We start from the raw sequence: 26,440 nt of genomic DNA on the forward strand, positions 1-26,440 counted from the left end.
TGGTATTATGAGATTATCATGGCTTTGTGGGGATTCAATCTGTCTAATTGACAGCTATTTGTCTTTGGAGGTCGATTCCTTGTGGATAGGTAGAGTTGGATTTCGACGGTGGAGAGTTGCTTGATAGGTCCAGCTCAAGCTCGACTGCTGCTGTCATTTTGACTCCAGGGGCGCCCGAGAAACATTCAGCCGATTCGGCACCGCACAGCCCATGCATTCGTCAAGTTAACTCCCGTCTTGAACCTCCACAAGCATCTTTCAATGGTCGACGGAGGAACCATACATTTTACAGTAGTATTCAATAACTCGATAATATCAAGCGCAACTTCCACTACAGCTTGACACTCTTGATCAGGCCCGTCTTGATACCAGTCGTCTCTCCCTGGTATCCGCCCTTGCCCTCTCCTCCCTGGTACGTTGCCTTCATGCTCTTCAGCTTCTTCTGCCTGTCCTCGTACTTCTTCCTCTTCTTGACCCTCGAGTTTCGCACCTCCTTCTTCCTCTTCGGTGCCAAGCCCTTGTTCTTCTCTATCTGGTAGTTGATCTTTCTCTTCCCATCCGCCCCAACCGTCTCCACTTCCACCACGCGATCCCTCACGCTGGCCGCCGCAAGTGCCTCCTTCCGTGCAGTCTTGTCGTCCTTCTTGGCCTTCGACCGGTGTGCTATCATGTCGTAATACTCGTCCTCTTCGCCTCGTACCTGCTTGGCCACGGCCTCGTCCCCGCTACTGTCGTCATCGCCCAGCGCTGTGCCGTGCTTGGAGTCCTTGTTGCCTCTCTTCTCGGCTTCCGCATTGAGTCGTAATGCACGGTCCCTGAGGCGCTCGCGGTAAGGAATATCTGCGTCACCACCCGCATCGCGACCAGCATCAGCACGGCGGCTGGCCTTTTGCACGATCTGCGAGGTGTAGAAGCGCAGACTCTTCTTCTTAGCAGCCTTGTCGGCAGCCGTTCTTGCGTCGAGGGCTTCCTCTTCACCAAAGTCGGAGTGGTCATCCTCTTGTGTTGTTGCGACAGTCTTGACCATCTTAGCCTTCTTGGGTTCGGTGAGCAGCGTGGAAAGATCAGCAAGCGACTCCTCGACTGCTTTGGCCTTGGCAAGCCTCTCCTTTTCTGCCTTCTTCTTTTTCTTCTTGCGGTCGGCATCGGCCTTCAGTAGCAGCTTGGATTTCTTGACAGGTTTGATGTCTTCCTCGGCCATTGAAATATCCTCCTCGGTGTCTAGCTCTGGCTCTTCACTGGCGGTCTTGGTGGCCTTCAGGTCTCGGACCTTCTGCCATGCCTCACGGCAGCTCACCAGTGTTTCCATGACCTCGTGATCCCTGAGCTCTGCTGGACTGAGCGAGACAGTTGGCGCGCCTGCATCTCGTGCTGGTGATGTAAGAATAGCGAAGTAACTGGCGAGAGAGGCAACATAGCAGCCCAGTATCCAATGCTTGACCACCTCCAGTGACTTTGCAGGCTTTCCCTCAGCCTCCTTGTGTAATTGGGCGAGCTGCGGTTGCAGTCTCTCGAACTCTTCTACAAGTGGCACAAATTCCGGATACCTGGCTTGAAGTATCCGGTACCTCTCGTTCGCGTCCATGTCATCCGTGACCTCAATGTCCTTCAGCTCCTCTGTGACCACGTCTGCCCCCTCTTCTTTGTCATCTGCTGCCGCAGCCCACTCATCTTCGTCGAATATAAAGTCAGCCTCGTCCATTTCGGCCAGTTTCTTCTTCTGCAGTCGCTTCGCTTCTTGCTCCTCCGCAAGAGCGTCGGCCTCGGTCTCGATAGCATCGGCGTCGTAGTATTCCTTCCTGGAATCGCCCCAATAGCCATCGTCACCTTCCTCGTCGCCAGGCTGCTCGTCCTCATCTTTTCCCTTCTTCTTGTTCTTCTTCTTCTGCTTCTCGACGGCCTTTTGCAGTTCTCTGTAGTCGGCCTCCGGGTCCGACTCTGAGTCGCCATCTCCGTCGCCAAGGACCTCCTCGTCGGATGCCTCAAGGAAGTCGTCTAACCGATCGCTTGTCCTTAAGCGTTTGGATTGTGGCTCATCTTCGAGCATGATCTTATCTTTGTCTAGGAAGTACTGCTCTTGATCATCGGCGATGTCTTCATAGGTCCGGATGGCAAGTCGAGCCTCGGCGGGGTCGACATCTTTGGGGCCAGATGGCCCTGAGGTGCGCGAGGCCTTTCTCTTCTTTGCCATATTGGTAATGAATGAATGAAATACGGTCCTACAACAAACTTGGTGTGTCTGACAAGACTGAAGGAACTTGGAATCGCTAGAAATTTGAAAGCGCCGGGATGCTAGGGTGTGGAGTTAGAGGCGCATCACCCAGAATTTTTTTGGAAGTGCCAGTGCAATTGGAGCTTATCGGTGCGATAAGACAGCTTCAACCAAGCAACCGAGGACAGGGGTACTCAGTCGTCGCCAGCTCACTCCTCCAACCCCCGAAGGCATGAAGGAGGATTCAAAGGGGCTTCAATTAGTGCCTGGCCATAAGCAGAACTCGCCAATCAGGCCAAACTGAGTCGAATCCAACAAATCTCACGAGGATCTGGATCGACCTCGGTTGGCACGGCTTAGGAATCAACGGGTTTAAGAACCAACAGCTCCTGGATTCCATTGTCCTGATTCGGGCTCTCTCGAAATCCTACACCTACAGAGAACTGCCTGAGGGGGTTTAGAGATGAACTACTTAAACTCTCTGGGAACCTCGAATGTCAGCATCGCAGCTGCTGGTGTGGTAATTGCGCTGTTCATAGTGAACATGGGGCTCTTCGGAAAGAATCAGATGCCTGTTGAGGGCAAGGTAAGACACACATATGCCCCTTTTCTCACGCGTCTAACATGGCTGACGAGTGAGATAGACTGTCCTCATCACAGGCGGCTCTGAAGGCATGGGACTGAGTGCGGCACGACAATTAGCAGCCAAAGGTGCCAATGTTATAATCATTGCACGTAGCCAGCAAAAGCTGGAAGCTGCCCTGACTCAGATCAAGGTCAGTAATGATGGTGATCGCTCGGTGTTGCACACAGGAACTGACACTTTGATCTCCTGACGCCAGGCCGCCGCCAAATCACAATCCCAACGCTTCCACGCCATACCTGCAGACGTATCTAAACCAAACTATGCCGTTGAAATCGTGTCGCAGGCCACAGCCTGGAACAATGGCCAGCCCCTAGACATCGTGTGGTGCATAGCGGGCATGTCCACTCCCATGCTTTTCCAAGAAGACACTGCCATTGCTGAGATGCGTCACGAGATGGGTGTCAATTTTTGGGGCGCGAGCGAGATGGCCCACGCCATCCTCAGGGAGTGGTGGTCTCCCGACCGCAAATACGCCAAAGAGCCCAAGCACCTCGTCTTCACGGCCTCAATGCTGGCGCTGTACGCGGTCGCGGGTTACTCGCCGTACAACCCAACAAAGTGGGCGCTGCGGGGGCTAGCCGACACCCTGACGCAGGAGGCGATGCTGTACCCAGACCAGCCTGTCCAGATCCACGTCGTGTACCCGGGCACCATCCTGAGCCCCGGCTTCGAGAGGGAGCAGAGGTCAAAGCCGGACGTCACGCTCGAGCTCGAGAAGGACGACCCGAAGCTGACTCCGGACCAGGTCGCCGAGAGGGCGATCGCGGGCCTGGAGGCCGGCAAGCACTTTATCACCGTCGGTATCGCGGGCGAGCTGTTGCGCTATGGAGTCTTGGGAGGGGCGCTGCGGAACAGCTGGCTGATCGACATACTTGGGGCGTGGTTTATGGCGCCGGTTTGGTTTATCGTGCATATGGTGATGCATGGGCAGATCAAGAGCTTTGCGAAGAAGCATGGGCATCCGAGTACATATCCTAAGAAACTTTAGGCCTTTCACCGTCGTTCAGGGGCTGGGAAGGATCTAATCTTCTTCAAAGATGATGGTGACGCAAGTCAGGTTCTAATGTGGGAAGGCCTAGAGGGGACGTGCCAGAACGAGGGCTGGTTGCCAGTATTCGTTGGATGATACCTGCCGAGTGGCTGCTGTTTAATATGTACGAGAGCTCACTCCGAATAATCTGTGCTTTGTAGAAGCAGCAATGGAGGTCTGACAAATCTGTCAGCTTCTTCATGAATGGCATTAGCATTGTTGCACAACGCCGCCACCCTTACCCAAAGGTGTGTCATTGGCTGGCCTTGCATTTCTATCCTGCCGGCGAAGACTTTATCGACAAGCAGAATCTACAATTGCTCGACCGAAACGCAGTCAAATCACCAAGATCAGAGTGATGCTGATTCTTACTGGATATGTTTTTGCCACTTGAGTTATGACAACTGCGGTTGTAAGTAGATATATTTGCTAGTTCTAGACACCCTTAATGATGTCTGCCGCCTTCTCAGCCACAGCATACACCGATGACATGATATTGCCACGCGGAATCAGCGGGAAAATGCTAGCATCAACAACTCGGAGGTTTTGAGTCCCATAAACAATCAGCTCAGGGCTCACGACACCCCCCTTTTCCCGAGGAAGCATAGCCGCCGATCCGCACGAATGGTACGCAGTCGTCGCCGTGTCAAGAATATACTTCTTCGCCCCCTCCAAGTCCCCCACAAGGAACGCATCCGGGTGATTCCGCCTCCCATCGGGCTTGAAGAACGGCGCCAGAGCACTCGATCCGCGAAGCTCCGTCTCGAGCGCCCGCACGTGCCTGGCAAAAATCTCTAGGTCGGCCGGGTGTGAGAAGTAGCGTGGATCGATCTCGGGCGGCGCGTCGGCGTCAGCGGATGAGATGTGCGTCGAGCCGCGTGAGAGCGGGTGCGACTGCGCGCAGCCCAAGCTGGCGAAGTTGCCTGGCAGCAGCTGCGTGCCGACAAAGCTCTTGCCGCCCTCGTGTAGGTTCGTCTGCGCCAGGAACATGAACCATCCGGCCGAGCTACCTTCGGGGTTCTCGAGTATGGAGCGGATCACCTCCTGATGCTCCGCGTCCGCAGACCGCTGCGGCGGTGGGAGGCTGTCAAGCAGCCCTGCTGCGTCTGGGGTGGGCATGTATGCGTGTGACTGCATGCCGCCGATGGTGAAGGGACCGGCTTTGTGCTCTGTGTAGAGCTTCTGCGCCAGGGCGAGGGCTTCGGGCTCCTGGCGCATAAGTGGGTCACCGGTAATGACTCCCTCGACGACCTCGTAACTCATGCCTGTCATCAGGTGGTTTTGGAGATTCTCTCCGACTGATGGGAGGTCAACGACGACCGGGATACCGTGCCGCTCCAGGATTTCTTTCCCGCCAATGCCTGAGAGTTCGAGGAGCTGCTCCAATATGTCAGCAAAGTTAAAGTAATCAGCACATCTCTCCGATGTACTGTGTCATCCCTCCAGGAAAACGCACCTTGGGGGTGTTAAATACACCGGCCGCAAGGATCACTTCCTTCTTCGGAGTGAAAGTCTGGACCTTGCCGTCAATGAGGACCTGCACACCTGTAGCCTTCGCAGCGCCAGAACCCGTCTCCGTGAACAAAATCTTCTGGGTCTTGGCCCCTGTGACGATCTTCACGTTCGGACGCTGGCGAGCAGGCACTCCATGCGCTGAGCCAGCGTAGCTTCGGGTTTTGGTCTCCAGATCAACGGTGGCCAAGTTACTGTAGCCGCCAATTGAGTTGCCCGAAAACGGATCTGTGTATTTACAAAGCAAAGAAGTTTTTGTCAGCCAACGCGACACAATTCCCTGCCTTCTCTTGCTCACACTTCCACATATGCATATATTCCAATATGGAAACAGAGACGTTGTGTATGCATGAAGAAAGCATGATTGAAGATAGCATGAACGGATTCATTTGCTCACTTACCGCCATTCGTCGCCCTATTCAAGCCACGGAATGCATCGATCCACGCCTTGCACAGAGGATTCTGTATGACGCCAGGAAACGACACCTTGATAGGCCCCGAAGTACCACGGTACTCATCATTAATCCAGTCAATACCAAGATGTTCGAGCGTGGCCTGATCTGGCGGCGGCGCAAGCGTGTACGACTTCTTGTACGAGGGTGCTAGGCCGGCCCAGTCCCACCCGGGATTGCCCAGCTTGGCCCATCCATCAATCTCGGCCTGCGCCGGGGCGATGAAGGCCTGGCCGTTGATGGCTGATGAGCCGCCGAGGGCCTTGCCCTGGGGCTCCCGGATTGATCGGCCACCTAATCCCGGCTGGGGAACGGTCTGGTACTGCCAGGTGGCGTCGGAGCCTATGAGGGATGTCCAGAAGGCTGGGACGTTGACGCGCGGGTCGGCGGTGAGGTCATCGCCGGCCTCGAGAACTAGGATCTGGACTGCAGAATCTTCGGACAGGCGGTTGGCTACGACGAGGCCGGAGGTTCCACCTCCTATGATGATATAGTCGGGCGAAGGGGAAGCCATTATGGTTTGTGTGTCCAGCAAATATGTCAATGTGAAGAGATGCACCTGGGTCAGTCACCGAGTGATAAGGGCATGAGAATCAGGACTCATGTCCTTATATGTTAGTTACGATCCCGTTGACGAGGCAGACCCTCAGCAACATGAAGCGAAACGTAATGCATGTCGGGGCTGAGGATGCCTGTTGATTGATTGCAGTTAGTCTAAAAACGGAGATAGTGCCAACAGGATGTTCAGATACGACGTTGTTGATGTTACAATGGGGCGCTGTGGGAAGAGGCTAATGTACATGCAAGGTGGGTGGAGTTACCCACTTTTGATCTATAATTACTATAGGTAGCTTCTACACAGCTCTAGAGCTACTGCAATTGTCTTTCTTTCATACACATTGGATTCAAATTGATTTCACTCACGTTGTCTCTTCACTCCTGCTGCTCAGTAACAATTTGTCGTGTCTCTTTGTTCACTAATCCTCCTACTTCCACGGCTTCTAGCATCCCTCTGGTCCCTTTATGACTCTCCGTGCGCGATGCGCTGTTACCAAGTTCAAGCCAAGAAATGGCTCCCTTGGCCACGTGCTCCAGTTCCATCGAAGATGCGGTATTGACTGAGTAAGTGTGAAAGACAGCGAATAACCACACTAATATCATTGAGACCGAAGCTCCAGCATGGTAAGCGAGGTCCGGGCTTGCAGAGTGTATTCCATGCTCGTCTATCTCGCGTCAAAGTATTTGTGACAAGACAATGGTCAATCGAGATCAGTTCGCGGCAATTGTTGCACGTCTTCACGTTTGCAAGGAATTGTCCAATGGTTCCGGTTTCTCCAACATCGTCATGGCTATCAAGTCCAACCCACACGGAATCTTCATAAAGGGAGCCGGCAGCCAGCGAATTGTGGGTATTTATTCTACAAAGAAGTCAGTCGAGCACTCTCACCGGATCTGAAAATAGAACAAATGCAAGAAGTATTTGGTGAGGTTTCTTTGTCTTTGTAAGGTACCACAGGTCTACCGGGTTACTCTTGATGTAGAGGTCCCCAAACGAAACAGAAGGACGACTACGCGCAAGTTACTTAATCATAATCATTTACCATTCAGCCTTCGTTTCAGCTTCAGTAATCTACATCTTGTTTCCATCACTTCTTATATTATCTCTTTTATAGAACTTTCAGATATTGATTTATTTGTGATATGGCTGGCCATCAAGTTTGGAGCTGTGTTGAGACTCAGATGCTCGCCCGTGGTATGGTAATTGCCCTGGACTATTTCAACCTACCCCCCAGAAACAACGCACCCCCAAGGAGAGACGGAAAGGCTATTGCAAAAAGAGCTATAGATTGGGCAGAGAGATGGGTACGTGACCTCTGTGGCCCTTTTCCCTGGCTCCCTGCTTCCTTCGACCACGACTAGCAGGCTCTTACACGTTATACCTTTTCTAAGTTGCTAACCTCTAAACCAAACAACGCAGTATAAGTACCTCAACCGCCGACGCGTGAACCGGTGGCACGTCCCAAATGGTTTCGCTGCGCCGCCAGCGAAAATAACACGCGGGCACATAAGAACCCACGTCGTGGACATGAATCACGTCTACCTCAGGATCTGGCACCTCACCGAGCGGCAGCGGGTCCGCGCCCGTAGCAACCTCGGCGGAAGCCTGATAGGTGTGCCGCTGTTCAACTGGACGCAGCAGGTCCGGCGCGCCCAGGGTGCCGCCGGTGTACCAGGAACGTTGACGGCCGCCGAGATAGCGGAGATCATGGGCTCGAATATTGTCTCGGGGTATCGGGTACCCGCCGGGGCGGGTGTGGATGGGATCTGGCTGGGGACTAACATGCTTCTTTCAAGGCTGCCTGAGTTTCTTTGCCAGCTAGGAGAAGTTACGACTATGCACGATTTTCTGTAATGCTGGAGTAAAGTATTGGTAGGGGGCCGCCTCTCGAGTCGTTCTATATACATGCATAGCTACATGCCCGGTTGTTTTGGTTATGCTATATCGCACATGATTCAGAAGCAACCTGTCTCGTAATGTATTAAGCATTACCTAGGTAGGCATAGACTAGCTATCCCAGCGCGTCCACGCAAAGCAGTAGAAAAAGGGGTATCACGTATTCCAGTCCCTTAAAAAGGCGCAGGTCGCTAAACTCCACGCCATGCCATGTCCCTAATAGATCCAATCACGCCTTAGCGTGCTCGACCGGCTTCAGAAGGCCCTCATCGCCCTCCTCAATGCGCTCAGAAGCACCCGCCTTCTTCTGCTTGTCCGCGCCCGTATCCATAGACTTCCTCCCACCAGCAGCAGCGTCCAGTGACCGCCGCTGATCCGCCGACTTTCTCCCACCACCACGGGGAGACCCCCGCCTATCAATCGACTGCCTTGCAGAGACGTCCCCAGACTTCCTCGCGAGGTCCTCGGACTTGCGGAACTCCTTCATGCCAGTCTGCACCTTGCCGCCCCTCTTGACCTCCTCGAGCGTCCTCTCTGCCATAGCAACACTCTCAAGTGCCTCAGGGACACCCTGGCCGCGCGTGCGCGTTGCGCTGAACTGCGCCTTGAGCCCGCCCTTGGCTTTCTCCTTGCCTTCGACAGTGCTCCAAAGCTCCCGGAACACCTCCCAGCCGCGGATGACCTCCTTCTCTAGGGCACTGCGCTCCTCGTCATCCAGCTGATGCGCCTCCTCCTGGCCCTGCAGGATGCGCGCGCGCCGGATGTGCTTGGTAGGCTGCCGCCGACGCTCGACCTGTTTCTTGATGCCCTTGAGCGTGTAGCCGACAGGGCCCACCGCCGCCGCGATGTTCTTCAGCCCGAAACCCGTCAGGCCCATTCCCACGCCCTTGGCGAAGCCCTCCACGCCGCCGCCGTGCCGCGCACCTCGGTATGGCAGCCGCACCACACCTGTCCATGCGTCGTACACGCCGAACAGGAATTCTGACCGCGCAGCCCGCAGCCCGGACCTGATGCCTGTGACTCGGGTGGGCCGGCGCACGGTGTCGTCGCCGTAGAGCCTGGGTGCGTTGTGGAACCCCTGCGCGAGGGCTATCGAGAGGTCTATGGGCGCTGTCGCTATCGCTTGAGCGGACTTGCCGACGCCTTCGGCGACCTGATCCACATATCCTTCTTCTGCTGTTCCTTCAGTCGTGACTGTATGGATGGACTCTCTGTCACGGTCATCACCAGGATCCTCCTCTTGATTGCCCCCTGTTTCGGCCGGCTTTTCCTTGTTAACATCGTTCTTGTTTTGGAGTTTGGACTTGCCCAAGCCATCTGTTGCGCCTCTTCCTCTAGTCTTCGTATCAGTCCCCTCCTCTTTACTATTCGCCTTTTCTTCTACTTGCTTGGCCTTCCTTCTGCGTCTCTCTTTTCGTTCTCGCCTCTTATTTGATGTCTTTGCAAGTCGACCTGGCACGCCTGCCACACCACCAAGCGCTTCTCCGAATGTACCAGCAATAGAGCCGATCACACCGGTGACTGGCTCACCAGGCCCTTCAAAATCATTGTATTCACAATGCCGAAGTAGTCGCAACTTGCGCCAGGTGATGTATCCCTTCTCCACGAGGATGTCGGCTGCCAACGCACTCAACCTGAGGCTAGTGTTCCTCATCCACCACACGGCAACCTTATCCTCCAAGATCGAGCACCTCATACTGTGTTTCCCAGAGAGCGTCAAGTGCCTGTGAAAAAAGGAACACGCGTTCTCTGCGCCATCGCCCTCTCGCGCAATGTCACGAGCCATCTCCTGGGCCTTTTCTTGCGCCTCCTCGGTGAGACAGTATTTGATCCCCTCCGCCAGCTTCTCAGCAGACAGATGCTTGTACGGCACTGGCTCAGGCCCTGCCTTGGCCCTGCCGATCATGGGTCCCCAAAAGTGTTGGTCTCCAAAGAATGGTACGACCATGGTCGGCCTGCCGCATTTCAAGGCCATCGCAGTAGTGCCTGCACCGCCGTGGATTACGCAGGCCTTGACCTTGGGGAATAGCCAGTCATGAGGCGTGTTCTCGAGCATGAAGATGTTTTCCGGTACGTTCTCGCCACCCAAGCCGCCCCACCCTTTAGAGACGAGCGCTCTTACACCCGCGAGCCTCACCGCTTCGAATACCATCTCTGTGAACTTGTCGGCGTCATCGACCACAATCGACCCGAAGCCTATATAGACAGGCTGATCACCAGAGTTGAGGAATTTCTCAAGAGGGTCCGGAGGGGTGAATGAAGAAGCCAAATCTAGGAAAACAAAGCCTGAAATATCGATCTCGGGTGCCCAATCCGCGGGCTTTGGGACAAGAGAAGGACTCCACAGATAAGAAATTGGCACGTTCATCCGGTACAGAGCGCCTGGGGCCCAGAGTGTCGAAACAGGGTCCAAGCAAAGTGTCTTGACACGGAAATCGTTGACGAGATCGCCAAGTCCCTGCCACACCATCATCTCCACAAGAGGGTAGGACATGAAATTAGAGTAGCCAGGGTCAACGTTGCTCTTTTTGATGGTTGCTAGCGGGTGTGGAAATGACTTCGTCGGAGTGTACGGGAACGTGAACGCCAGGAGTAACGGTATGCCGAGTGCTTCTGCACAATGCACGTGTGCGAAGCTCGGAGGGTTGGCGATGATCAGATCGGCAATAAATGGTGGCTTCTCTCCCATCATGCGCGCATTTTTTATGTCCTTCTCGTCATCCGTGGCGTTGATGCAAGCCCTCCAGAAACCCTCAAACATTTCGGCCATGGCTGTCCGCCTCCGCCCAATATCGCCTGCTCTTACGGTCTCCAAAGTCGGTATCATTCCCGGGTTCTTGACCATGAAAGCCATCAGCTCTGCCGGGTCCCCTCCCACCGAGAAGAACTCCAGCCCTGTGTCCTTTTCAACGAAGTCGCGAAATGCTGGGTGTGTGGCGATCCTGACCCTGTGGCCGTACTGTTCCTTCAAAACCTTGCCAATTTTCAAAAACGGCTGAGCGTCGCCACGGCTCCCAATCACCATAATAACAATATTGAGCTTGGGACATCGGATAGTCTCCGGTGTGACAATCGTCTCGGAGGACCTTCTTGCGGCAGTAGGTCGTTCATCGCTTTGTTCGTTTTCATCAGTCTCCTTCATTGGAACCACCTTCCCGACGGTGGCACCGAGGGCCTTGGCGAGGTAGCCCTTGTCACTTGTATCCTTGATCGAGATGGCTAACCGCCCATCGCGCTTCGAGACCTTTCCTTTGGTTCTATAGTTTTCGTTACCGACTTTGAAGCGTCGAAAGCGATCGCTCGTTGAGGTTCGAGGGGGCTGAGGCTTCTTGCCGGCTGTAGTTGCTTGGTCGGTACGTTCGACGCCGGCACCGAGGTCCTCGTCGGAGGAGGAATCGCTGCTGGAGGAGTCATCCTGGAAGTTCGAGCTGGTGTTCCATAGGGCCTGCTGTAGTTGCGAGACATTGGTACCAGCCCTTTTGATGGCGGGTGGCAGCGCCGAGGTTCGTCGGGCTGTTCTCGGGGGAGCAGCTGTGGCAGACCTCTGGCCAGCCTGCGGCCGCGTCGCTTCTTGTAGATCCTTGATTTCAGACCCGACTGGTTCAGAAGCTGTCTTTCGAATATCGCCTGTCGGTGTTGGTTGGGACGTGGCCGTGGGAGGGAACTGCGTGGTAGGTGATACTGGCTGCTGAGGGACGAGGCCAGGGTAGGCTACACGTCCTTGGTCATCTCGCAGTACCGTCACTGGCTGTTCGGCCAACTCATTGGTGGTCTCGAGCTTCAGGGCCTTGTCTTCATCTGGCACAGCTGGAGGGCTCAGCTTGGGCATCATCTTGCGTCTCGGGTCTCGCGTGCTCGAGGCGATGGCACGAATTGGGAATGATGCGACTTGATGTGGCTGAAATATTACAGATTAATGATACAGATGCTAGCTGGTGGAGCTCCGGGTGGTAGTATGGGTAGTAATTATGGGAACATGAAGCTCAAACCAGAGCAGGGACAAATGCATGACGAGGGCGGGCAAAAACGAAATTAAGTCTGTGAGGTCTTTGACTGTAGTTGGCCAGAGTAACCTCAACAACAGACGACTGCCGTGTCATCCAAAGCACCAAGATGGCTAGCCATTCTTGCCGTGCGCTAGGGCACTTGGACAATTAATGACAACCATGAACAAATTAGATATCTGGGCAGACGAGATGACTGGTCGTGAGACATTGGAAGCTTGCTGGCGCCGATGAAAGGACCGTGACAGGTGTGATGTGCCGTTCCAACCGTCTGATATCCGCTGGCGCGATGATGTCACGCCCAGAGTTTATAGGGGCTGGATCCTGATCTGTGCTTGTTTGGCCTGGGTGGCCTGGGCTGCTGCCCCGTTCTGCCCCACCGTTCCTGGTGGCTGCTTCCGTGCCGCTGCATCAGCCAGGATACACCCCTGCCACCGTCCAAACCCTACGCTACGGAGCGTATGGCCCGGCCCATTAGCTTACGTAGGCTAGACGGTAAATCAACAACCGTTCTCGACAGCGACGTCGGCGATCGGACACCTCACTGATCGACTGCAACATTTTGCTCTGATTCTGGACACTGTGTGGCCTGCATAAAGTCGCGGTCTTCTTCTGCGCATTCACTGAGAGAGAGATTCGATCACCAAGGAGGGCGTTCCGGAGAGGAATTGACCACGAGGCTGTTCTGACTCTTCCTTTGCAAAGTGCGCCAGATGCGTGCTATGATATGGTACGCGCGAGTGATGATGTTTGATTGAAGCCATCTAGTTTTCCTCATTCTACAGTCATAGGATTTTATGGACGTCGAGTATTACTGACTTGCCAATCCGCGACCGAAATACGAACTCAGAGAAACAGATAGGATGGAGAACAGCTTCTTCACACGAACACCTTGTCGGTAGTCCATGAACAAATGCGGATACTATTCCCTCATTCTTGAAGAGCGTCTTTGGTTCTTTCCCATATTTCATGTCATTGTGGTGGTGGGATTGTATTCAGACATGGGATCGTCACATTTGTGAGAGAGCGAAGGGGTGCGGGGCGCAGCTATAAGAGCACCCCGAGTCCCAAGTATTATCAGAGGTTCAGTTGCAAATTTGAGAGACTAGTGATGCAGACAGACGTGGCGGTGTCTCGATTTGCTCATGCAGGCGCGCTTGTAGTCTCTGCTCTGCTGACTGCAGCTCACTGAGCAGTGAGGCCGCAATTCCTATCCAATGATGGGTGCATCTGCCGCCAGCCACGCTGCGCCTCCGCCTTCAAGAGCATCTCAAAGGCGCCTGCCCCCTCGATTTTCTACTTTTGTTCTTGCTCATCCGTCCTCGAAAAATCTTTCGGCGTATTCTAGCTCTCTCGCCTGGTTCATCGCCAAACTACCATGGCTGAAGTCCTCGGGGCCGTTGCCAGCGGCATCGCTGTAGCTGAAGTCGGCCTCAAGGTGGGAACCACAGTATGGAAGCTGAAAAAGCTGTGGGAAGAAGTGCATGAGGTTCCACAGACCATCGAGGAGTTGATGAGGCAAATAGAAATGATGGATCCTATCCTCTCGGACTGCGAAAACAACCTCCCCATCCAAAACATCTCGCCTATTAGGCAGATACTGAATCATAAGGACGCACCTGCGATACAGAGCGCTGCCTATTGCCGCGAGGCTCTGGACGACCTACGATGGCTGGCGGAGGATCTGGAGGGGGCTGTCATGTCAGAGAAGAGAAGCAGGCGAACGTTTGCCAGAGTGAGGGTCGTGCTGAAAAAGAATACAATCAACGGGTTTCAGGACAGGTTGGAAAGAGCCACCAAACTTTTACAGTTGAGCCAAATGAATTACCTGACGTGAGTAACAGTTCTCAGTCCTCCTTTTCGTGGCCTACATAGCGCTAATGAGCATCCAGAGCCAACGCCGCGATCACCGGAGCCATAGTCACAAACATGTGGGCCGCAGTAGCAGATATGAAGGTCCAGCAACAACTCATATTGCAACAGCTCAGCGACAGTATTTCAGCCTCCTTGACAGTTACGTCACCGTTTCCAGTTGTAAATCAACACGAAAAGAAGGCTCAGGGCCCGACCCTGGTCAAAGGGATGGGAGCCCAGCGTCAAGGAAATAGCGTCTCTCTCCCTTGGACCGGACTCTCCATCTTCGGCGCCATCGTTGTAAAGAAATCCGAGGCTGACTCTGACGAAGACGCGAGTAAGACATGGTGATATTCAGAGCATGTGGAACTCGCTGATGTGAAGTAGGTTATGCCGCCCGCATCCAGCTGCCGAAATGGTTCTCACGAAGAGTTTGGGACATCAGTGTCAAACGGGCCTGCTCAGGATGGCAAGCGAACCTTTCCGTGTGGAACGTTGTCCCTTATGACTCGCCCGGCATGGTTCTTGCCAGAGGAGGGGATCTTGACGGGCTCATCGATTTGTTTGACCGGAGGCTAGCTTCTCCTCGAGACTGCGATACGGACGGGAGAACTATATTCCATGTACGTCCAATAAAAGTACTCTACGGAATGAGATTGTCCACTGACCAAACCAAGTACGCTTGTCTTCATTGCCGTACCCACATTGTCGAACATTTCATTGACACCAAACTCGACACAATAAATACCGGCATTACGATAATCGATATCTATATAATGAGTCTTACGAGTCCTATGGCGAACCAGTCGATAGAAACGATGCAGCCAATGGCATCCCGAGGCTTTTTTGAACCGATTGCAAGTGCAGCTGCACATTACTATGAGAACCTGAGTGATCCCTATACTAAGATTTCTATCTTGTGTGTGTATGTTCTTGGGCAATTAGCTAATCGGCAGGAGGCTTGTGAAATTTATATTCGCACGTGTATGCCTTTCTGGCACGATCTCTGGCCGATCGAGAAACAATACTTACTTCTTAATGACGGGAGTTCCTCGCGTTGGACTCCTGATACTATCCGCTTGATAACTTGCCCAAATGGTCCGATCGAGAAGAGTGACGTGCAGGAATGGCGAGAGGATGACGCCTCACTCCTGTGGCTGGTACTCAGCCCTTATTTTAACTCCTTTGCGAAAGTGCAAACCGAACCGGGCTGGCATTCACTACTCCTGGAAATCATTACAGCTACCGATGACTTGCATTACAGGGGGTACACACTAGCATCAGATGGTTTACCAGTATCATACGGTTTAGCTCCGCCTGTTACCGCGTTCGGCAGGGTCCTACAGCTTCACAGATACTATGTACCCGTAGTTGCCACGAACAAAAGCAGACACTATAGAGGCGAGGATTTCATGAAGAAAAAAGGTCTCACGCAATCAAAAGTGGATAACTCGAACCTTCGTCTTCAGTCTCTGATATCGCTACTGGGTAGCTGCGGCCACGATGCGTTGGATTTTGGACGAAAGGAAGCTGCGATATGGGTAAATGAGAACAAAACGGCCAAGATTATTGGTGATGTGTTGCATTTGGGGGTTGATGATAGATGCGGTGGATACTATGGACTTCCTTATCTCAGTGCTGTCCACTACGGCGGGGAGCCAGTCGACTGGTATTTTGAAATGGACTTCCACTATGAGAATCACGCAGGGGATTTCTGGAATTTTGTTGAGAATCCGCCGCAGTTGGTACCAGGTGCGTGGATAGATGAGGTGTGAGATTCTGACTGAGGGTCATGAGCTACAGGACCTGGGACAATTGCGCATTTCCTGTTTAATGCCCGCTGCCAAGGTAGTAGCTCAAGGCAACGGGGTTCCAGGTCTACTGGTGTCGACTTGGCATTGTTGAAGTGAGAAGCGGACAAATAAATAGTAATATAGCCACCTCAGAATCGTTTGAACTGCTACCAATCTAGACAGACAAAACAGGATGGTTCAGGAGACGATTGCAAAAGTGCGGACACATCCCAGCGAAGTAAGACGTGACTTTGGGACTTGCAAGCCGGCTTAAAATTGTCGTCAAAATGGAGATAAACTAATTTTAATCAGGTATAATCGAATCGTATGACAGCGATAGGCGGCATCAGAGAACCATAACCTTGTGGCTTCGGAATCACATTTGAATTACAATGATTGTCTCAGACCTGCAGCTAGTTTATGGCTGTTGTGATACTCAGAACAGTGGGAACTCGACAGGCATACCGGCACTTCTTCCGTGAGGGGACGTCGGCTCGCCCTCACCTGCATGCGTGAACCACGCCATGCTCTCTTTGGCAACGAGAATCTCGAAGTGTCACGATACAGGCCCGAATTGACGACGCAAAAAGAAGGATTGGGATACAAGACCACCCCGCAAGCACAAATGCACACGCAGGAGCTTCCACCATGGACCCCGTCAGCGCAGCAGGCCTGGCCTTGAGCGTAGCCGGAATCGGGCTGCAGATCTACACAGGATGCATAGCAGGTAAGTAGCGACGTCTATCTTCAGCCCAGAAAAGAAGGATGGAAGAGCCACAATTGGCTGACCACATGCACTTGCTTCAGGCATCCAGCTGCTCATCACCGCGGCCAATTTCCCCGAGGACTGCAGGTACCTCAACCTGCGGCTGCGCATGGAGCAGCAGCGTCTTTTCGCGTGGAGCGAGACCTCGGGCCTGATGGACCTGGACGCCGCCGATGGCGGGGCAAGGGTGCTGGCGTCCAACACCTTCGTGCTGCACCGCCAGACCGTGCTGGACCTGCTCGTGCAGGTGCAGTGCCTGTTCGAAGAGTTCAGGCGGCACGCCGAGCGGAACCGCCGGCTGCAGACGTTTCCCCTTGAGAATTTGAGCAATGGCCAGGGAGCAGGCACCACGGCAGATGTTGACCCAGAGAAGGACGCCGCCGCTGCAAACTTTCCGCTGCCCTTACGCCGGCGCGACTTCATCCGAAAAGCATTGCGGACACTCCGCGAGAAATCCAACGACGCCACCCTGCGGCTGCGGTGGGTTTCCTTCGACAAAGTTAGCTTTGAGACTCTGCTTGCGCGCTTTGCGGCGCTCAATGATGGCATGACGGGTATCCTGGACGCGGGCCTACAGCGCGAGATACACTACTCCGTACAGGATATCAATCGCGGCGTGTTGCAGTTGCACCGGCGAGTGTCAGACCTGAGCCGACTTGTAAGGGCGCTCAATGTACGGCTCGAGATGAGTAGCGGTGGTGGTGATATTGGGGTAGGCATCATTATGCCGGCTCAAGGGGGCCGAAACAAGTCGGATCTGGAACAGTTAAGTCAGTTGGCCAAGTTCAAGGCCTTCAATGAGTCCATGGAGGCTGAGGAGGGGCTGTCTTGGGATATGGCTGATGCGAAGAGCTTAGATCTGGGTGAGTGTTCTCCTTAAGTTGCTGTTACCTTGACCTGACCACTCTCGACGCCTTCATTGTTGTCGAAACTATGCTACGTCCTTTTTCAGATTAGCATGACCCTTATACGTGTCTCACTGACCAAGTAGTATCTCAGAAAAACCAAAGGAGCAGATCGACCTCCGAATAGATCGATCACTGGTCACTCTCGACCCCACGGCCGAGAACGCAGACGCCCCCAGGTGTGAGGCCCTCCTAAAGCAACCGGATGGGACGACTATGAGGTGCTGGGTGGAATGGAAAGACTATGAAAAGCAGCAACCAGGCGTCGCCTCACCGCCCAAAGAGGTCATAGTCGAGCGAGTAAGCAAGCTCGCTGCCCTGCTCAACCACAACCCCAAGCCCAAGGAGTTTCGCACACCGCGGTGCCTGGGTTTCTTCGACATGGCGGCTTCTCCCTCCTCGACAACCAAGAACACCGATGAATACGACGAAGAGGATGATGACCTGTTAAACAACCGCCTAGGCCTCATTTTCGAGCGGCCGCAAGACCCGAAGCTACACCGAACACAACCCCCAGTCTCCCTCCGCGAACTACTGACTTCTTCCAAAAGACCAAGCGTCACCCAGCGCATAAAGCTCGCCCACGCCATATCTCACTGCCTGCTCTATCTCCACGCAGTCAACTGGCTACACAAAGGCCTCCGCAGTTCCAACATCCTGTTTTTCCGCGCCGCAGATGGCGCCACAGTCGACTACGGCGACCCGCTCCTCTCAGGCTTTGACTTCTCTCGGCCCGCGCGGCTGGGAGAGATGACTGAGATTCCACCCGGTGGCGCCCGCGCGTATGATGACCTATACCGGCATCCACACGCCCAGTCGAGCGCAGCCGACGCGGATGGTGCGCGTGCCCGCTCCCGCCGCAGCTTCGACATTTACAGTCTGGGCGTTCTGCTGGTCGAGTTGGCGCACTGGCGAACCGTGGACCGCGTCCTGGAGATCGAAGTCAATAACGGCGGTGGAATATCGCCCCGGACTGCGCTGGGCGTGCGGCCGCGGCTACTTGGGGGCGGGGTGCTCTCCGAGGTCGGGGCTTGTATGGGGGAGGTATATGAGGACGCCACGAGGAGGTGTATTGCTGGTGGAGAGGAGCTTGGGCTTTCTGAGGGGGATGATGAAGCGGGTGATGCTGTTGCTGCGAAGCTGTTGATGCGATTCTGGGCGGATATTGTCAAAGTACTTGGGGGTGTGATGGTGTAAGGGCTTGGGATGGGCACACCAGGCCATATTAACAGGGCAGACGAAAAGAAGAACACATTAGAAACGCGGATGCGGAAAAACAGCAAAGAATGACTTGTGTATGCTTCGTGCGACTTTCCTGCACCGTCTGGTAGTGGCCCGTTCCTACATAGTGAAACCAAGGAGCTAGCCTGGCGGAAGGAATTCATATGTCATTGCCACATCCCTTGGTCTTGAATTGCTCAACGATCCGAGAATGGACTAAGAGGATTGATTTGAAAATTAGACTGTGTTAAGGAAGAGTATGAAAATAAGCTACCAAGAACTTGTGAGCTTTTGAAAGATATTGGACTGAACCTATGCGCCTTTAAAAGATATTAAATTTATAAATTCCTGCACACATGCCGTGGAATTCTTCCTCACATCTATGCTTTGGCATGATGTGCCGGTTGGAGTCAGAGACTTTACTCTGAATCTGGTCCTTGTACATCAAAATGATACTCAAATGACGCCTACTCATGAACAGAAAATTCGCCGCAAGAAGCGCACGGTCTTGTCCTTTACTCTACGAGGGCCACCACAGTCTTTGGCGCCCTTCTCGCTTCTTGATCGCCCTGTAGCAGTCTCTATACTCACTGAACCCCCATCATCAGTCTTATGAATCTTTTCCTCGCCTCGAATGCTTTCAGCCATAGTCTGAAATGACTGTTGGCCGTCTGTTCTGTTGGGAACATTCAGATGAGCCGTCGCTGGAGTGTTCTCAGAAGTCGTCATGGAATTACTGATGGGACACATTTCCGCTTCGGGGTGGGACTCATCCTGCTGATCCTCAGAAATTGACTCAACGTGAAGATGTGCGATGGTGCTGGCTTGGACTTACTCTCATGGTGTCTCGCGACTCCACTATGTCATGCCGACTTGTTGCACAACTTTCTCGCTTGCCCACACAAGAGTCATCGCATTTTTGCATTCGATATTCGCAATCCACTAATTCGGGCTCATGCGACAGTGATGTTTGCTGGTAGGTCGCTAAAGTAGATGCTGGTTGTGAGCCTCCTGCAAGATGCGACTGATGGCCGGTGACGCTTCCAATACCGACCCTTTCCTCTATTGTGATGTGGACTTGGTCATTGTTCTCAATTCTGAGACTTCGAAGGATCTCTTTTCTTTCCTCCCGCGAGAGCTCGAGTTCCACACCAACAATTAACGATGTGTCTGTCCTCGAGCGGGCTGGGGCCTGCTTGAGCTTCTTGACACAATACATTTCGTCCTCCTTGCATAGCTTGTCGAGCTGTTCGAATTTTTCGAAGATCGTATCACAGTTAGCTCTGTCCTCCGGGTTCATACGTAGGAGGTGGTCTTTGATAAAGACTAGTAGATCCAAGATATAATCTGAGCAGTACGGATCCTCGAGAAGGGATACTATCTCCTATTTTGCCCGCATCAGCGACCCGTCGTACGTTGAAGAAACTTGCCATGGAAATGGAGTGCTTACCCTCGTAACACTACTCTTGTGTATGGCTCCAGTGGTGGGATTTTGGCCATGGTGATCTTTTATCGCCACTGTGATATGCTTGTAGAAGCTGTCTAGCACGTATGGGAAATGAACTGGATATACTCGAGCCTCAGGCTCATTCAGTCTGCGGTCCCTGAAGCTTTCGACCTCCTTAATCCCGCGTAAGTACCAGGTCACAAACTCTAGTAAAACACAAGCTAGGGAGAAAATGTCGTAGTTCGGCATCGAGGTATTCTTAACTCTGAGCTCTGGCGCGCAGTATGATGGTGTGTGACGCAGACCCCAAGCGTCTACTTCCATGGAAGTCGTTGAGTGAAATTCTGCTTCGCCGAGGTCTGATATCTTGAGGTGGGTACGACAGGCCGGAGGGGCCTCCGCGTCCTCTTGGCTATCTCTCTTGAAAAACAAAATGTTTTCAGGTTTGATATCTCCATGTTTGCCATGTTTCTTCTTGTGGGAAATTAGATGAGCATCGCCGTAGTGTATATCTCTGAGTGCCGCGACCAGGCCGAGGCATTGTGAAGAGAGCCACCTAGCCGTCAAAGGGTTCTGCAGATGAGCAAGCGCGTCCGGATAAATCCTCCAAAATTCATACAGATTTCCATCCGCCCAAGGAAAGAGGAAGTAGTAACGATCGCGCCATTGAAAAGTGCACAGTAACTTAATGATGAAGTCGTTGTTGCGGCTGGCAAACCGTCGAAGATTTTTGGCCTCTTTCATGAACTTCTCTGACTCTTCGGTGAATGGTTTACCAACATTAGGTCTCAGCTGTTTCACCGCGAGTGACATGTTGGGCTAGTGTGGCTTTAGTTAGAAGTTTCGACACCGGGGAGAGCTTTCAAATTGCACTCACATCAAGTGTTTCGCAAATGATATGGGCCGGATGGAGCTTGACTTTCCACACATCAGAGCGGCCCTCACACCGCTTCTCGTGCTCCTCGTTTTCGATGTATGGAAGGATAGTCTGTGGATGCAGGTTGTAATGTGAAACTGGAGCACTGGGCTCTGTATTGAACTCGAATATCGGGACACAGATTGCATGTTGTTTCTCCATGAAGTTCTCGATGTCAATGGGTGTCCAGTCTCTGAACACACTGATGTCGTCAAGTTCTGCTCGCCTTGGTATCTGATGATTCCGAAGGTACTGGTTTTTGGTCTTCCTGGTCCCGTCGGATAGTTTCTTCTCGAAAGGTAAGTCAAGATCGTAGATACCGTCATGGATGAAGGTCTGAATTTCCGCAATCTTCTCAATCAAAGTCAGAATCACGAATATCTTGAAAAGTCGAGTCTTGTGGCCGGAAACAGTCTCGGGGGTGAAAATCTTGTCTAGTATTCCATCGGCATTTGAAACTCCACAACATATAAGCTCTTGGCGTGCACTAGTCAACGTGACAACTTCTAAAAGATCATTGATAGGGTAGAATGTTCTGGGTTCTGGGCGGGGTGCTGTTACGCTCTTCTCTCGAATTAGGTCTGCTAGGCGCCCCGCGCGCAACGAAATTGTTTCGCCTGCAGCAGAAGTTGTGTCTTGGATACCAGGATCACTCGCATCCGACGCTTCGGAAAATATGGCGCCGATTGAGATGATAGACTCAGCGGTATGTGTGACGGGGAGTCCATTAGTGAGCGATTCGAGCCGATTTAAATGCTCCAGGTGCTTGTCATCGCCATAGTCTCCAACCTGGCTAGCCTCTTCTCCACATGGTGATGGGCTCAGGCTATGTGAAGAGCTGTCTAGAGCCTGTGATGGCGTTGGTTGTGCAGCAGAGGAAACGTCATGAGGGTTCCAGGGTGGACTTTCGTTGCTGCTCGACGACAGTATGTGGCCCTGAAACTGTGTCAGTAGCCGTGTTGACACTTCTAAACCACGGCATACCAAAAAACCATTGGAAGGCCTCACCGTGTCCAGATTGATTGATGGGAGACGAGTCATTGCGTACTACTCCCTGTTGGCGGGTAAATACTAAGTGGTCTTCTAGACAAGCTGCATAGAAGCTTGAGGGAACTCATAGATAGGCTTTTCTGAATGTTTAAATCTATCGAGTATCGACTGAGATCGCACGGGCTGATAAATCACCTGCGGGGTGTAGGAATAGCATCTCGTCAACATCCGTCTGCCCTGGCCAGTTGGGTGAACGGGGAAAGCGAGGGGGGAGGTTTCTCTGCCAATCCCATTCTGACCATCCGATTTGGATGGCTGTCACCCGCTTGAGTACTGTGCAACATGACATCTCGTATCGAGGCTGCAGAATGTCGAAGGCGGAGCAGTAGTCTGAATCATTTGGGCAGCTCGAGTATTATGGGCAGCTCCTTTCTAGGTCAGTAGGCAAATTACTAATAGGCATGCCCGGAGACCCAGTATGCCTTTCTGATTTCGGAAATGTATGTTTCTGCAGCTTCCCAAGAGTTTGGATATGCCTGCTCATCATCCACTGTGCATACCTGCAATAGCTGCATTAGCACGCTGACCAACCCTTCCCCCTGGGCAGATTTCCAGCCCCCGCTGCAAGTCAGAATATGTTAACACGGAGAGCCCGATAGAAACGTATTCGGCTGCGAAATGGAAGAGGGAAAGGAGTCGGCAAACTGCAAGCTTGCTGCACTATAAATATGAAGGAGTTCGTATGGCGTGGCCTGTGACTTGCCACAGCAGATGTCCCCCTTGACTGATGTTGCACGCAGAAATCATACAGTTTCGGCCTCATTTCCCGCCCCTGTGATGCTAATTCTCTAAAAGACACGCAAAGAGGCCCCTTAATACTGAGTTGTGACTTATGAGGCTATCAGTATTGCAAGCGTTAAGGAGTCGAAATTGTGATTCTCGCCTAATGGCCGAAACAATGAGGGATCCGGGGGCCGCCAGCGAAATGTAAAATCAGTTGAAGAAGGCTCCAGCTCCAATGTGCAATGCGGCTCTACATTGACAGCAGCCCTGCAAGACCTTAACGTAGTACCAAAACCGCCCCAGACCTTGGACGGTCCGCGGCCAGGCACTGCCCGTCGATGTGTTGCTGCAGAGTCAGCCTTTTTTACACTTTCTAGAGCGCTGAGTCCATGTGGGATCACTTAGTGCTGCGCCTATTGTACCACCATGGTCACCATGTTGGCCCCAAGTCAAACAATGCTGCGTATTCATCTCCGGTTTGGTTGGCTCCAATGTCGGTCAGGTCAGACAATGAGTCAAGTGAGGCTACGGACTTTTGGAGAAGGAGTTTCGATCCCCGGCGGGTTATAAATCAGAGGGTTCGCTTAGAACGCAGCAAGATCATTTTCTTTGGTGTGCCAGCAGTGAAATCAGCAGCTATTCCAGACTTCGTTCCATCTAGACAACCATTATCTAGCCATACCACGTCGCCACTACCATGGCTCACTCCAGCTTTGAGTCTTTACCATGTGCAAAGATCCCAACAAAACACATAAGCCCTGGGAAACTCTCCATCGAACTGCGACATCTCCTCGGCGATGACACCAACCTGAGGGTCGAGGTGGGTTTTGCCCCTTTTCAACCGTCATGGTGTTGTCCTAACACGCTCATTGAAAACACTAGGTGCGACGGAATGTCTATGTCATTCATTCAAGTAGAACCTTGGACCAGGATACGTTGTACCAGAAATGCACTGGGTGCGGCAAGCGCTAGGGGTGCTTTGGCGAGCTGCCAGTCGTGGATGGACCCCGGTTGGTAGAGCTCACATATCCTTCTGTTAAGAGCCTTTGGAGGTGTTTTCCATGAGAAAATTTCCCGATCAATCAATGATTCTTTTTTTCCCTCCACATTCCTGGCCTTCTCGGTCTCCCAATTGATTGTTCTAATGGTGGCGCTTTACATGCATGTGTCTGTCGCGAACAATGCTTTATTTCACTGACGCTGCAGATCACTGTTAGTCTGCGATCCCTTCCCACAATTGTGAGTACTTGAGTAGATCGAAGGAAATGATTTGGACTCATCAGATACGAGAGATTTTGAAGTAGGGAAGCATACGCAATGACCTTCGTCACCTAGCTGAATCTAGCGCCCGTAGAAAAATTCAAATTGGTCATTCCAGATGTCAAAAATGTGGTTATCAGATGGTCCATCAGCATTGATATTGTTGTATAAGATGTTCAAGGGTCACTAGTCTGACATCTTTCGTGCATTGTGTGTATCAATATAAATGAGCGACTTTACGCAACGAAACCGACTTTTTCAATATCTCCACCGCTCAGGCGCAGCGGATGTCGACGCCAGACGCCAAAACACCACCAAGTTCCAATTGTAAGGATTGTAAAAACCGCGCTCACAACCACGTAGATCCATAGGTAGCCAGACACCTCCGCTTTTCCATTTGCATCAAACCAGTTGAAGAAGGTCATTGAGAAGAACGACTTGAAGACATACGAGGCCTTAATACAGTACTATCCGAGTTTGAAAGGTGGGAGGGGGGGCCGGCTTACAGCGAAGAATGTACCCGGAAGGAATATCATCGTGACAAGTGCGATTGACCTCATATGCCGCGAGTCTCTGCTTGTAGCCAAGGCAATATCCGCATTGGTTTCCCCTTGTGCCTAGGATAGCCGTAAGGTCAGCCTGTGTCTGAGTTGGTGGGTGATTAGATCCTCTTGGGCAGGTGAAAAGTCATGTTCGACCGGAGTATCTCACCCATTGCGTTGCCATTGCCATACCGTCGACTCTCATGGTGCAATCTCGAATCTTGTCGTCGTATTCGTTGATTATCTCTCCAAGCCGTTTTCCGACTTTAATACTGACACGCTTCAAATGTGCTCGGCTTGGTTCACAATCATCATACACGTTGCATTGGGATCGGCTGTCCTTGGGTGGATGATGGCCGATCTGGAGTGGTAAGTGCCCGTCGACGAGCTCATTTACATGACTTGCCATTGTTCTGAGCTGGAGATTCCAGCTGAGTAGATGATTGCGTAGGAATGTCGTGTCAAGCCACTGATCCCTCTTTTCCTGATTGTCTCTGTCCCGCTGCGAAGAGGCGATGGCTTCCATCTCTTCTAAGCTATAGGCCAGTGATGTGATGCGTTTTTCTATTGCGCAGACTGACTTCTCGATGACTCGGAGGTGTCGAGTCCGTTCAATCTCGACAAATATACCAGGCATGAGGAGAGGATGACCGGCCTCAGAAATAGCACCTTTCAGGCGCCGAATGATACTTTGCTCTACGGAAAGTGGGCAGCCGAATAGCACCGCAAAAGTCAATCTGCAGCTAGGAAAATACGTAGCCGTCAGGGCCAGGTCCATGGGCCATGTATTGGCAGAACGACAGTTGTAGACTGCAAGCTCATTGTTAGTAGTTGGGCATATCTTCAAGAGGGTGGCTGCATACCATATGTTGGCGTCTCAGTTCCGTCTCCCAAAGTTATCCGCACTTCTGCATTGAAGAACTCCGACATATCTGCCCTGCTGACAGTCCGGAGAATTGAATTATGGATGTGGAATTTCCTGGCTATGTCGAGAAAGACATCTTTCGAAAATGGAAGCTTACGAAGGTCACTGTTACCTGCTCCATCTGATGCCATGTTTGAAGTTACTCCCGAACGTTTGATCTCTCGGTCCAGATGCTGTAGCCATTCATCTGAGTTGACTTTCGTCACTCGAGGAAGATCGTGATCTTTCCCTCCCGCTCGCCGAGCCAAGCTGTATTGGATATCTCAATATTCAGTGGCGCATGATGTTCTTTTCTTTTTTGGGGGGGGGGAGGGGGGTGGAGAGATGGGAGTGAACGGGGGGACGTACACCAATATCAAGCCTGAAGTGGTTCCATCGAGCGACGGTACTTCCTAAACGCCATAAAGTAAGAACTTGGGCCACATTTATGGGTAGGGGCTAAATGCTTGCTGAGACTTTCGATCACTTACACTGTGCATCCACCTGTTCCAGTCTTCCTTTCCGTCTAGGGAGGTGATAGTGGGTGTCTGATGACCCAAGATCAGCGCCTAATAGTCATGCAATAGTTTGGTCTAAGAATTAAAGATGAGCTCACCTCATCCTGTTCAAGAAGTCGCACCACTGTCGTAGGTTTAGGATCAAAAGAGAACACCTGCTTCAGGTTGCCCTCATCCACAATTGAATAGTCATGTGGCCAGTCCATTGAATCTTTCAATTTTTATTGCCT

General features: G+C 52.5%; 8 protein-coding genes across 8 annotated transcripts; 3 read left to right on the forward strand and 5 right to left on the reverse strand.

The window, feature by feature from the left end:
- Positions 1-331: 331 nt before the first annotated feature.
- Positions 332-2,191, reverse strand: J7T55_007318 (uncharacterized protein; the record flags this gene model as incomplete). The annotated part of the gene is made up of 1 exon (XM_053144068.1): positions 332-2,191. The coding sequence occupies one exon, from the start codon at positions 2,189-2,191 to the stop codon at positions 332-334; it is 1,860 nt and encodes a 619-aa protein (XP_052993009.1).
- Positions 2,192-2,756: 565 nt separating this feature from the next.
- J7T55_007319 (uncharacterized protein) lies at positions 2,757-3,846 on the forward strand (the record flags this gene model as incomplete). The annotated part of the gene is made up of 3 exons (XM_053144069.1): positions 2,757-2,798; positions 2,857-2,988; positions 3,055-3,846. 3 exons carry the CDS (start codon positions 2,757-2,759, stop codon positions 3,844-3,846), a joined length of 966 nt encoding a protein of 321 aa, XP_052993010.1.
- A 477-nt stretch (positions 3,847-4,323) lies between these two features.
- Positions 4,324-6,366, reverse strand: J7T55_007320 (uncharacterized protein; the record flags this gene model as incomplete). The annotated part of the gene is made up of 3 exons (XM_053144070.1): positions 4,324-5,265; positions 5,345-5,628; positions 5,802-6,366. The coding sequence occupies 3 exons, from the start codon at positions 6,364-6,366 to the stop codon at positions 4,324-4,326; spliced, it is 1,791 nt and encodes a 596-aa protein (XP_052993011.1).
- A 665-nt stretch (positions 6,367-7,031) lies between these two features.
- Positions 7,032-8,216, forward strand: J7T55_007321 (uncharacterized protein; the record flags this gene model as incomplete). Its single annotated transcript, XM_053144071.1, has 4 exons — positions 7,032-7,034; positions 7,126-7,257; positions 7,831-8,133; positions 8,208-8,216. 4 exons carry the CDS (start codon positions 7,032-7,034, stop codon positions 8,214-8,216), a joined length of 447 nt encoding a protein of 148 aa, XP_052993012.1.
- A 320-nt stretch (positions 8,217-8,536) lies between these two features.
- Positions 8,537-12,139, reverse strand: J7T55_007322 (udptransferase; the record flags this gene model as incomplete). Its single annotated transcript, XM_053144073.1, has 1 exon — positions 8,537-12,139. The coding sequence occupies one exon, from the start codon at positions 12,137-12,139 to the stop codon at positions 8,537-8,539; it is 3,603 nt and encodes a 1,200-aa protein (XP_052993013.1).
- Positions 12,140-13,689: 1,550 nt separating this feature from the next.
- Positions 13,690-18,826, forward strand: J7T55_007323 (uncharacterized protein; the record flags this gene model as incomplete). The annotated part of the gene is made up of 8 exons (XM_053144074.1): positions 13,690-14,144; positions 14,204-14,502; positions 14,553-14,788; positions 15,635-15,917; positions 16,138-16,196; positions 16,526-16,685; positions 16,766-17,587; positions 17,724-18,826. 8 exons carry the CDS (start codon positions 13,690-13,692, stop codon positions 18,824-18,826), a joined length of 3,417 nt encoding a protein of 1,138 aa, XP_052993014.1.
- A 495-nt stretch (positions 18,827-19,321) lies between these two features.
- Positions 19,322-22,254, reverse strand: J7T55_007324 (kinase-like protein; the record flags this gene model as incomplete). The annotated part of the gene is made up of 6 exons (XM_053144075.1): positions 19,322-19,624; positions 19,686-19,708; positions 19,901-20,234; positions 20,301-21,116; positions 21,175-22,149; positions 22,198-22,254. 6 exons carry the CDS (start codon positions 22,252-22,254, stop codon positions 19,322-19,324), a joined length of 2,508 nt encoding a protein of 835 aa, XP_052993015.1.
- A 2,228-nt stretch (positions 22,255-24,482) lies between these two features.
- Positions 24,483-26,416, reverse strand: J7T55_007325 (uncharacterized protein; the record flags this gene model as incomplete). Its single annotated transcript, XM_053144076.1, has 7 exons — positions 24,483-24,701; positions 24,753-24,863; positions 24,958-25,598; positions 25,652-25,962; positions 26,062-26,105; positions 26,184-26,240; positions 26,309-26,416. 7 exons carry the CDS (start codon positions 26,414-26,416, stop codon positions 24,483-24,485), a joined length of 1,491 nt encoding a protein of 496 aa, XP_052993016.1.
- Positions 26,417-26,440: the final 24 nt, after the last annotated feature.

This window comes from Diaporthe amygdali (assembly GCF_026229845.1).
Source record: "Diaporthe amygdali strain CAA958 chromosome Unknown NODE_16_length_960263_cov_65_539585, whole genome shotgun sequence".
NCBI lineage: Eukaryota > Fungi > Ascomycota > Sordariomycetes > Diaporthales > Diaporthaceae > Diaporthe > Diaporthe amygdali.